This window comes from Cenococcum geophilum, assembly GCF_001692895.1.
Source record: "Cenococcum geophilum 1.58 unplaced genomic scaffold K441scaffold_54, whole genome shotgun sequence".
Taxonomy (NCBI): domain Eukaryota; kingdom Fungi; phylum Ascomycota; class Dothideomycetes; order Gloniales; family Gloniaceae; genus Cenococcum; species Cenococcum geophilum.
In genome coordinates this window covers 1166302-1178442 of record NW_027137612.1, presented here as the reverse complement: position 1 = coordinate 1178442, position 12141 = coordinate 1166302, and the positions used below count along the sequence as shown (strand labels likewise).

Genomic DNA, 12141 nt, shown 5'->3' with positions numbered 1-12141 from the left:
ATCAAGCTCTATGTACGGGTGCGCCGTCTATTTATATAATAGATAAGGTAGAATTAAATAACTAGGGGGCGTTAATATATATATAATACTCCCTATTATAGTAGTCGTAGAAGTTCTTTAGGCTTAGGTAAATGTGATCTTAGAAGCCTTAAGCCGTAATATTGCCCTATTCCTACTTATTCCAAAAAACTAGAGGCCCTTTCTTAACACCCGTAAAGTAAGCCCAAATTATTATATAAGGTATATTGCGAAGTCTTAGCCAAAGGCAGTAGGGGTAAAATTGTTCGTAAGGCCGTTAAGTTATAAAAACACGCTAGTAGCCACTACGGTATATTGCAGATTCGTTTATCTATATAATCTTAAACTAGTCTTTAATTATTTATAAGCTTACCTAGTAGGCGAATACAAGTCGCTCTTAGCGCTGCCTTTAGGTAAGCTATAGCTTCAGGTAAGTAACATATCGCTAAAAGCCTTCCTTTTTTAGCAATCGCCTAATTATAAAGTTAGAAGCGTAGAGTCCTATTTTAGCAGAGAGCTTAGCATAGGTGGCAGTACGCGCCTAGTTATAAGATTTAATAAAGTTAACTAAGCGTTAGCGTGTAAGCATATCGTACCTAAGGCGATTTCTAAAGCCACTACGTTATAGAGTTAATGGCTCGTTATAGATGGCGTATACAGTTAATAGAGGCTCTTGTAAAGTAGTCGCGATAGTAATAAAAGGCATAGAGAGAACGTTTCGGAAGGCCTTAATTATATACTATATTTTGTATGGTACGGAGCCACGTTAGTAAAGATCGCGCGCCTGTGCAATTACGCTCTGCCAATACTTATTAATATAGCGGTAGTATTACTTAATCCTCTAGTCTTTATGCTATAACTCTCTCTAGGCTTTATATAAGGTGTCCTAAATAATTTAATTATAAGCTTGGCGCTCCTAGTAATTAGGTATTAAAAAAGGAGATACCTAAGGAGAAGGAGATAACTAAGGGGAGGAAAAAAACGGTGCTGTAGATATATCTAGTAAGGCCGTATCAGGTATTGTAGTTGCATTAAAAGTAGGTCTAGTAAAGGCCTAAAAAAGCAAAATTAAATGGAAGACAATATCAGAAAAGCTAGGTAGAGCTCTTTAATTTAGCTAAATATTGCGTTTAGTATATAAGGGAGGAAGGGTAGGAGAATACGTAGGGGGAGGCGTACTTAGGGGTTAATTTTCGTCTAAATTCTCGTTGGAGGCTATATCTAAAGAAGTGTATATAGATTAGTATTAGAAACAATCGATTTTAGTGTAAAAAGGGCTAATTTTAATAAGAGCAATATACTGTCCTTTTATATAACCTTAAGCTCGCCATACCTGCTAAAAGTCGTCCCCTAAGTTGTCCCCTAAGTCGTCCCTCTAACCCAATTACTTACCCAACCGCTTACCACCACCGTTACCACCTCTCTACTTTATTATAACCTCTACTATTACGGATAAGGCTGCTTAAAGAGGCGTATAAGTCTTTCTATATAAAGAAACGCGTTAAGTATTATAAATATTAGTTAGTAATATAAAATTAAAAAGAGCCTTATTACGACCGTACCGGGAGAGCACCTAATTGTAGAGCTGAAGAAAATGAGTCAAAGGCGTTAAAGGCGTCGCGGTCGCATCACGAGTTGAGGTTGTTCGGATATTTCCATTTGATATCGGCGATCGATCTACATACGGCTAGTAGGAGGCTTGATCGACACGCACTTACAACGAGATGTGACAAGGTGGTGTAGAAGTAGGTTACTAAGGCGTTCTAATATATTGGCGTCTTTTTATAGAAGACTTGTATTAAGTAAAGCGCTAACGCTAAAACAGTAGAGCTAAAAGGAGTTTAGTAAGGACTAGATTAAATATACTAGTAGGTAGGACTAGGAGTAAATAGTTAGCTATTACTTAAACTCACTACTATAGAAGTTTATACGGATAATAGCCGGCTATTTATTATAAATAGGCTACTATAAGATTTATAAGAACTCTCTTCTACGCCCTAAATTGATCTATTAAATACGGCCTTTATTTTAAGTATAGGAGCGACGCCTATATTTTAAGTTATTACTCTATCCCGCTACCCTAAATAAATATACGAACGACTAGTATAAGCGACTGATAATATTGATAAGAGCGCTGAACTAGTCCTCAAAACTCTAATATACCAATTATGAAACCCATTGATTGACCTACCTGCTACTTCTCGTAATGGAATGACGGAAACAGAGATGTGATATGCAATACCGATATTCAAATTTCCAAACTCCTAACTCCATTTACAATGCACTACCTAGTAAACCTCAAGTAACGCAATCTCACCTCTCACGACTAGTATCATGAGGCACACGCATGCTATGCATAAAAGCACCGGTACTCTCCATACGCCTCTACAAAAAACAAATTGAAATACCAGCTAAGCCTAGCTGCATCTCTACGCACTTCTCATTCACAATCTCAGCTTTCCAGAACACACTCTACCTCTTCCAGCTAGCTATCATCCACCAGTCTCCTCCCCTCCCACGCCTTCTTCGCCTCATTCTCCAGCGTCTCCAACTCACCACTCATCTCGCACATACCCCTCAACACGCCCTCCTCTTTCCTGATCAGATCCCACGGATCGCCAAACTCGACCACCTCACCCTTGTCTAGGACGAGTACTTTGTCGTAGTCGATAATCGTTTGCAGACGGTGCGCAATGGTGATAGTCGTGTTCTTGATCTCGCGGATCGTCTCCTGGATCTTAGCGTCCATCGCGTAGTCGATCGAGGCGGTTGCTTCATCCATGAGGAGCACTTTCGGCGCCTTGAGCAGCGCGCGCGCGAGGCAGAGGAGTTGCCGCTGGCCTTGGGAGAGGTTGGAGCCGGATTCGGAGACGGGTGAGAGGAGGTTCCAGAACGGGTTTTTGTTGTCCGCTGTCATGGCGTTTGCGTTCTTGGAGTTCGCGATATCTGTTGCAGTGCCGTTGGGGATCGAGATGGTGGTGTCGCCGCTGTCGGTTGGCTCGAAGATGGTTGTGGCGGTGATGCTGCTCGGGTTTGTGGTTGTGGCTTTTGGTGGGTTGACATTACTTGACTTAGCAAACTCAAGGGGATTCGGAGCCGTCCTAGCGGTAGGAGTGCTAGGCTCGGGTGTTTTTGTGGTCGGAGAAGTTGCTGCGCCGATGAGGTGGACTTCACGCAGAGCGGTGAAGATTTCTTCGTCTGTAAACAGACCGAAAGGATCAAGATTGCTGCGTATTGTGCCGGTGAATAGAGTGGGGTCTTGGACTATGTTAGCATGCCATTCAAGACTCAGTAATATTTTGAGTACGTTTACCTTGCGGTACCATGACAATATTCTCCCGCAAGTCTTGTAGTCCGATTAACCCTATGTCAACATCGTCTATCAGAATCTTGCCCTCCTCAGCTTCAAGAGCTCTAAAAAGAGCGAGTGCTAAAGAACTCTTCCCGGCTCCTGTACGCCCGACAACCCCGACCTTTTCCCCGGGAAGGATTTTAAACGTGATCTTCTTAAGAACCAAATTAAAGTCCGTTCTATATCTTGTGCTGTAGCCTATAAACTCGACAGAGCCCTTACTTGGCCAATTGACTGGCGGTCTGTTGTCTAGAACGATGGGTGCAGCTTCTTGATCGGCATCGAGATATTCTTTGATTCGCTCGACCGAGTTCATGTTCTGCTCATTGGCCGAATAGAGTCGCACAAACCACAATACGTTCTCAGTAAAAGTTACAGCGTACGTCATGGCAAGGCCTGCTGCACCAGCGTCAATGCTGCCCACGCTCCGAACCACAAATATGCCGGCAAAGAACGAAACCATAGCACCAACGACATCCACTCGGAAAGCGAGCCATCTATTTGCCGCCCAGAGGTAGATGAATGGCCGATGTTGAGTGTTGATGCGGTTGAGGTTTTCTCGAATGAAGCGTCTTTCGTCTCCATATGCGCGAATCGTTGTCATTCCGGAAAGAGTCTCTCCGAACTGTTGGTACAATGGGCTCCGGTTGACTGACTCGAGACGCTTGAGATCCCGGGACGAATTAATATAAAATTTGCCGATGAAAACATAAAGAATAGTGATAAATACTCCAGCAATGAGGAAGCCAGGCGTGATGACGGATATTAGTATAACAATGGTAATGATAGATGCAAGGCAGTGTACCACACCAACTGCTACTGGAGCTATCTCCTGGTCGACAGATTCGATATCCTTAGAGAACCTATTCATAAGCTGACCAAGGGGTGTTGAGTCGAAGAAACGAAACTTAGCATGGGTCACTGATTCCATAAGACGTTGATGTATTCTCCGAGATGCCGCTAGTGACCCGCCGAACAAGATGCCTTCTCTGATAAGAGTGATGAGCATGAAAACCAAGCCTAGTATGGCATAGACCCCTAGGAAGTATCCTGCATTGACACTTGAAGGTTCCAAAGTTATTTGGGTAGAATATTGAGGAGCTTGCGGTTTGGTGAAAAATGGCATGTTCCAAGCGCATGTTCCACTAGTTAAGCAGGTGCCTAGACCTGTGATGCCAGTGACATGAGTGACTGGAGAGTTGTGGTGAACGCCTTGGAAACTGACCCGCTTGTCAGCATAGGCATTAGCCCATGTGCGAATCCAAACATTGGTTGCAACGGAAGAGAACTGCTGGGCAGCAAAAATTGCTGCCGCACCGAGCCAGTAATACCAAGAACCCATAGATCGTAGGTATAGGAAGATAATGCTCAACTTAACGCCACCTTCGGCCTTTTTCTCTTCATGAGTATTGCTGGCTGGCGTCTTCTTCGGGTCGGCAGTACCGTTTGCAGATCCGTTCGCAGCCCCATTTACGGTACTGTCTGGATGACTGTTCTCGCCTGTGGCCTCTTCACCGCCAGAATCTGAGGAAATTCCGGAGGGTATTCTGGAAGGTCCTCTCGATGCTGGTCTGGATTTGGAAAGATCTTCGCTCAGTTTTCCAGAATTTATTACTTCGTTTGGAGTACCCTGAGCAGTAACTCGACCTCTATCAAGGACCACAGCGTATTCCGAGTGAGGCAAGCACAGGCCTACACTGTGTGTTACAAGAATACAAGTTCGATGGTACATTAATGGTCCTAAGAGTGCCTGGTCAAATATCCATTTTGCTGTGTAAGAGTCCACGGCGCTGAGTACATCGTCGAGGAGAACATGGCGGGCTTTGCTGTACAATGCGCGAGCGAGCGATATCCGTTGCTTTTGTCCCCCTGATAGAGTGACACCCTTTTCCCCAACGAGTGTTTGATCGCCAGCATCAAGGATTTCGAGGTCCCTTTGCAACGAGCACGCTACGATGACGTCTTTATACCGCTTTGAATCCCAGGAGCTAGCAAACACAATATTTTCCTTGATAGTATCATTGACAAGCCATGCTTGCTGCGCACAATACGCAACACTTTCCGTTAAGCCAGTTTCGGGATCGGCTCTCAGGTCCTCTCGGCTACACCCGCCAGGTAAGTATACGCTGCCTTTCAATCTGGTCATCTCTCCTAGTAAAGCCATTAGAAGAGACGTCTTTCCAGATCCGGTTGGCCCAACGATAACGTTTAGTTGATTGACGTGGAACCTGATGTCAATGTCCATTAGCTTGAAAGCATCCGCGGCAGCTTTGTCTTCCAGGCCTTTCCCACCCCAGCTGAAGGTGCCATCGTCAAATCCAATTATAGGTTCTCCATGATTATCGAGGTCCTTGGTATTGAGTTGGGTATATTTCTCGGTCTCCGGCTCGCTCAAATATTCCTCAATTCGATCGACAGATACTTTTGACTCTTGGACGTGAGCTACCATATCTGCCAACTGGTCCAGGGGAATCCTCAGTATCTGAAAGAGCGAAAGCGCGGTGAAAGCAACGGAAGGAATAAGATCTTTCTTTTCGACCATCGTATATACGAAGAATGATAGAAACGTGATAAGCACAGGGGCCCCAGACCAGACAGTCGCGGCTACGGCCCATAGTATATATCTCCTACGCAAATGAGCAAGCTCAACCGCGCGCTTTTCGTTGACAAGACCTAAGAAGCGCTGCTCCCAAGCGAAGTACTTGATAATGCGGATATTGCTCAAAACTTCATTCGTAGTATGGATCCGGGCATCAGTCGCAGCGAGAATAAGCTTTTGAATGCTGGCAAATCGCTTGGAAATAAAGAGATTGACTGGTAATAATAATGCCATCATGCCAATGCCTGCTATGGAGCTGTATCCGAGGATTTGGTAAAGCAATACGACGGCTACAATGACCTGCACTGGAGTGTTTGCCCAAAGAAAGTGGAGATAAGCGCAGATCTCGCTGACTTTAAAGGCATCTACTGCCATAAGATTAATGATTGTTCCAGTAGTAACTTGAGAGTCAGCTTTCTCCGTCTCCTGGCTTCCAGCTTTTACATCTTCAGTTGTCTTCTTCTTGCGCCGCCCAAATGTCATCATTCTCTTCAGGCCTTTCAGCTTAGATTCATCATCTGCCTTATTCTTTTCTTCGCCTAGGATCTTGTCTGTACCCGCAGATGCTTTGCGTTTTAATGCCTTTGCGTAAATCTCTCCAATAATGACAGCGCGAAGTCTAATGCAAATTTTGCGACCTAGCCAAAGCGCCTGCCCATCAGCCAGAGCTGAAGCGCATCCCGAAACGAAGAGCAGGATCACATAAAACCAGGCGGCATTACGAGGAGTATATTCCGGATTCTCCACATATTCCAAGATAGCCTTTAAAAGTAAGGTAGGCGCAAAAGTCAAGAATCCCGAACCGCAAGCCCATGCAGCTTGAATTAGAAGGCCTCTTTTGAAGTACTTGAGAAGATGCCACGCAAGGATTGAAGTCTTTTCAACTTGATGGTAGTTGGCAAGCACTGTTCCCGCTTTGTCTTTAGGAACAAGATTCCAAACGTCTGTAAGTTCGTAGGTCTTTCTGAACCCCTTCCAGACAATAGCATCTACCCATGCAAAAGTAGCAAGAGATAGAACGCTTGCGATTTGCTCTCTAGCGGGCTCGATATCCCCTTCATATTCCAGCTCCACAGCCTTGTTGCCCTTTCGAGAATTTAATGCAATTAGGGAAAGTAGAGTTGTTAACGCAAAATCAGCGATAATTAGCTTCTGGGAAAGACCCGACCGAGGATGTATGATTGCTGAGCGAAACATTAAAGTGATAAAGACCCACTGAAATCCGTAGATGAAGGCCGTATGATACCAAAGTCTGGGAAAGGAGTATCTGCTCGAACTTGAAAATAGCAAGCGTAAGGATGCTAGGACTGCGATATATGCCCAAACGGCCACACTTGCAATTGTTGCCGTCCTTCCCCGATGGCCCCATGCTCCAGTCACCAGCACCGCGATATGCAGACCTAATTCGGCCAAGACTGCCAGCTCTTCCATGACTACAACCAGAACTTCGCCCCGTGGCTTATTGACTTCCATTGTGGACTCTGTCCGCCGGCTGATGGTGGGGTGAAGAGCAAGGCGCTCGTTTCGCTCAAACTCATCGGTATCCGTGTCGCTGTCATCCTCATCATAAGTAGAGCCATCCCGGTAGCCCGCAGAAACAGAACCGTCATAACCGTGACTCATGTCGTCTACTAAGCAATATTTGGAATAAGTTTTTGACCGCTTTGCCGCCTGGTAAAGTTGGAGGGACAGGTAAAGGAGCGATGCGTCGCAGACGATAAGCGGGAATAGTGTTTGAAGATAGCTTTAAAATCATCGCATTAGCAGAGAATTGTCCATAATGATGGAGCTGGCGCATACTCTTGCTCAAAACATCGTGAGAAATCATCACGCTCCCATATTGGGAGCTTACAATGGGCGAACATGGCCCACCACCGAGAGCTCTGTATTAGTGGGACAGAGTCCTCATCGGCTGGTGTTGGGGCAATTGGTCATAAATACCGTGAGGAGCGCATTTAGATGTGGAGATGAATAGGCGAAGGGAATGGGAAGAAATTGCAGCGATTCACCGATTGCTTGGGTGCTTTGGGAAGGCGAACTCGGTGGTCCTTTGCGCCTCCGACTAGTAAAACGGCTGCTCGGGTGACGTCTTTTAGAGGCAGGAACTGAAGGGACGTGCACCGGCCAAGGGTTTACAGCATCCTCTCACCTCCAGTGATTAGAGCAGCCACGCCTGCACGACCTCCCCATAAGGGAAGTTTTGGTATTTTTACTGTTTTAAGGGAAAGTTAACAAAACACGCTAACCACCGGACGCGCCTGGGTGCTGTAGAATGATTTTCGTTTGGTGCGGAGGACGAAGCGCGAATTATAATCCTCCGAAGAAGTTTATTAAAATCGAACTCCTAAGGCACCACGAGCATAAATAAGCACACCGCTCTGACTCACGACCCGCCTCTACATTATCGCTGCACATTGTGCATGGCGGCGTACCCCTTATGACCTTCCGCTTCCGCGGTTGTCTACATACAGATCATGGCTGCAGCTAACAGGGTAACAACCAAGTTTTGAATTTTCTGTTGTAGTTATCCCATGCGCCGTTGATAAAGGTGCTACGGTAAGCGAACCAACCAGATCGCCTGGATCAAGACTCGCCTTGGCAAAATGAAGCTGTAGATTTAATCAAGCAATTGCACGTCAATATCGTGATAATAAAGCCCCAAATTGATATATATTGACTATATCGTCGCCTAATACAATCCAGGTATTCTTTCCAGCAAGGCCCTCGCATGCAGAGCGGCATTTTGCGTAGAGGTACAATGGTAGAGACGCGTGTTGATGTTTTTAGTGTTCGCGCGCGGGCCATATTTTGCGTAGCACTTCAACGGCGCAGCAAACTTTGACTATGCCTGTTTGACTTTCGTGCCGAAGCTAGACGCTGCAAGTTCTGGTATGATCAATTCCAAAGTTTAAAAGGGCGGAGATGAAGTAGCGTAGACTAGGACCGCCTTTTTCTCTTCAAATCGCTCTTCCCCGTATTGTATCTGCGCTTCGCATTCGATGGGGGGAAGAATACGACAGAGTGTAACTGATAAAAAGCACTTGAGCCATGGTGTAATAGATATGACTGTTGCAATTGATCTTCAAATCAAACCAATATACATTTCTAGCTATTTACAAGCCCCACACAGATGCCTAAGCCATGCGCAGAAACTTACTGGCGCGCCTTTGCGACAGGTATCCATGGGAAGTACTTGTTTTTAGTTCTAGAGGGTTGTCAGCTTCATGCTATAGCAAGATATCAATTTAACCTACGTGCTATATGGCTTGTATCCTGAGCGGCTCAAAGTCAATGTCGGTCGGTGTTCCTTCGGTTCCCAGTCACGAACCCTCCTTTGAAGTATAGGATCTTCCGTGGGTGGTTTGTCAACCATGTAAGATATCCAGGCGTGCCTAGCAGGGAGTCAGCTGTTGAGCGTAGACAAATTAGTATGAGACTGCTACTCATACCAGCCTGGTTCTATCTGTGCTCTGTAAAGATTCAGCATTAGCTTAATGGATGCCAATGTCAAATTCAAGGACTCACGCATCATATTCCTTGTCCTTATAGTCCACCCATCGTGTTCTCACTGCGCAGTACGGTCAATTGTGCGTCATGATATAAAAGATTGTACGGACTGACAAGGAAGCTCTTCGACCAGATTCTCGTAGTACTTGTTGCCATATCGGTCTTTTGCGATGAATGTTCCGGCTTTGGTATCGCCTTTAATCCACGTTAGCCTTCCCACTTGAAGCACGTTTGCCAAAGGAACTACAGACCAATGTTCTACATCACCAAGCGGTATAAATAAGTATCAATTGCTCATGGGAAACGTAAGTCTCGGAGAGTGCGATACCTGAAGTTGGTGGCCGTATTCCTACAAGAGCGACGAAGTCAGAAACGGAAATAACAGCGCAGCTATGAGGTTACCCACCTTGAGGCCTATCCGGCGGAGATTCCGCAACGTCCTCAGCAAGGTAGACATGGCGCTGAGTGTTGTTCTCTGAGGCCTCGAGCCGTTACGATGGTCTGAGAAGGTGCCAAGAATGCCTTAGCGTGAACGAATAGGAGTTAGCGCATTTTCAATTCCCGATGCGAACCCGTGGAAACCTGAAAAACATCCAAAATAATCAAATCTACAATTGCTTTCATTGATTTTTTCCTGAAGAGAATGATAGTACGGAGCATTGTAAGATACTCAAGACCAAGGAGTGTCCTTGCGTTCGGGTGTCGAGCATCCGCCCGGAGAGCTTCGAGGAAATATTCAACATCGAGCGCGCCTCCTACAACGCCTCCTATGCCCCAGTCAGGGACCTCGTTACTGGGGACCATTACCACAGAGTTGGACAAGATATCACCTAGATTTGAGGTTCAGCCGACACAAATCCAGATATTACAGTCCCCGGCAGAATTTTATGAGGCTCTCAAGGTCAGCTCAACTGTTTCCGGATTTTCATTAAAACATCAAATAATTTCACAAAACGTCCGCATCTAGCAATCCCTGAGTTAAGGGAGATATAAAAGTTTATTGTCTGGTTTTTAGATCGCCACATTCTCTTTTGTTTTATATTCATCTCCCTCGAACTATGAAAAGTTATCACCTCGTGTTCAAGTATCGCTCACGGAGTCCTCTGAACCATCCGTTGGTCTTAGTAATTTCCCAAATATTTTATGTCTAATTGACTGATATAGGCTAAAATATCAAAAGCCGAGAGAAGGATATATCTCTCAACCCTCTACATTGGGAAAACCGAACATGAATTGGTACGGGTAGTCAATCCCCTTTTGCGCCCCGGCAACTCAATATTCTTTAGATCGCCACAATTCGCGAAGCACTAAGAAGAAATCCGGAGCTGCAAGTATCTTTTCTAACAGATGCTCTACGAGGGACCCGAGAAACGCCAGATCCATCATGTGCCTCTCTCCTTGCTCCCTTGGTAGCGGAATTCGGACCACAGAGAGTAGAAATATGCATGTTCCACACCCCAAATCTCACCGGTCTGCGCAAGAAAATGGTCCCTCGCCGCATCAATGAAGGATGGGGACTCCAGCATATGAAGCTCTATGGCGTAGATGACGAGCTGATCATGTCCGGGTATGCCATTACCACACAGCCCGCATCAATATAAGGACCCCGAACAGCTAATATCCTCCAGAGCTAACCTCTCGAACGACTACTTCACCAACCGACAAGACCGGTACCACATCTTCTCCTCCGCAGAGATAACCTCCTACTTCCACAAAATCCACTCCACCGTCTGCAGCCTCAGCTACCATATCTCACCCTCCCCCTCACCGGCCGGCTACACCATGACGTGGCCGCCCAGCAACCCAGGCCCGTCTCCGCTCTCCAACCCCTCCGGCTTCAAGATCCAGGCCACCACCCTCCTCGCGCCTCTCCTCTCCCCACCCCGCACCCCCAGACCCGCCCTCAGCACAACAAGTACCCTCATCTACCCCCTCCTCCAGTTCACGCCCCTCTTAACCCTAGACGCCTCCACCGAGCTCCTAGCCCTACACACCCTCCTCCACACGCTACGCACGGCCCCCTTCGCAAACAGCAGCTGGACCTTCACCGCCGGCTACTTCAACATGTCACCCCCCCTCCGCCGGCTGCTCCTCTCAACCGCACCAGCGCGCGGCACCGTCATCGCCGCCTCGCCCTACGCCAACGGGTTCTACGGCTCGCCGGGCGTGTCCGGGATGCTGCCGGCAGCCTACACGCTGCTGGCACGGCGGTTCCTGGACGCGGTGCGGCGCGCGGGGCTGGACGCGCAGGTCGAGCTGAAGGAGTGGCGTCGCGGCACCGTCAACGAGCCCGGCGGCTGGACGTACCATGCCAAGGGCCTGTGGGTCACGCTGCCGCGGGAGCCGGCGCCGAGCGTGACGCTGGTTGGGAGTAGTAATTATACGAAGCGCAGCTATTCGTTGGATATTGAGGCGAATGTCATGGTGGTCACGGGGGATGAGGGACTGAAGAAGAGGATGGGGGATGAGGAGCGGTGGTTGCAGGAGTGGGCCAAGACAGTGGGAAGAGAGGAGTTTGAGAGGCCCGAGAGGAAGGTTGGGGTGGGTGTGAGGTTGGCCATGTGGGTTGTTACGGTGCTTGGGGGGGCGTTGTAAGAGTAGAAAAGATTATAGAAGTATTTAGGGTAATTGTAAGTAATTGGCCGTGTAGAATCAATGTATATAA

The 12141-nt window shown here is 47.0% G+C and overlaps 3 protein-coding genes across 3 annotated transcripts; 1 reads left to right on the top strand and 2 right to left on the bottom strand.

Annotated features, from left to right (window-relative positions):
- Nucleotides 1-2035: 2035 nt before the first annotated feature.
- Nucleotides 2036-8053, bottom strand: K441DRAFT_667390 (uncharacterized protein). Its single transcript, XM_067649826.1, has 3 exons — nt 7770-8053; nt 3332-7713; nt 2036-3276 (listed from the first exon to the last, which is right to left on the bottom strand). The coding sequence occupies exons 1-3, from the start codon at nt 7832-7834 to the stop codon at nt 2504-2506; spliced, it is 5220 nt and encodes a 1739-aa protein (XP_067499248.1). The 5' UTR covers nt 7835-8053; the 3' UTR covers nt 2036-2503.
- Nucleotides 8054-8735: 682 nt separating this feature from the next.
- K441DRAFT_667388 (NADH-ubiquinone oxidoreductase-like protein subunit) lies at nt 8736-9966 on the bottom strand. The gene is made up of 8 exons (XM_067649825.1): nt 9883-9966; nt 9805-9825; nt 9728-9734; nt 9591-9671; nt 9495-9537; nt 9419-9439; nt 9224-9361; nt 8736-9174 (listed from the first exon to the last, which is right to left on the bottom strand). The coding sequence occupies exons 1-8, from the start codon at nt 9931-9933 to the stop codon at nt 9123-9125; spliced, it is 414 nt and encodes a 137-aa protein (XP_067499247.1). The 5' UTR covers nt 9934-9966; the 3' UTR covers nt 8736-9122.
- Nucleotides 9967-10245: 279 nt separating this feature from the next.
- Nucleotides 10246-12071, top strand: K441DRAFT_582717 (uncharacterized protein; the record flags this gene model as incomplete). Its single annotated transcript, XM_067644472.1, has 4 exons — nt 10246-10377; nt 10641-10712; nt 10763-11043; nt 11105-12071. The coding sequence occupies 4 exons, from the start codon at nt 10246-10248 to the stop codon at nt 12069-12071; spliced, it is 1452 nt and encodes a 483-aa protein (XP_067499246.1).
- Nucleotides 12072-12141: the final 70 nt, after the last annotated feature.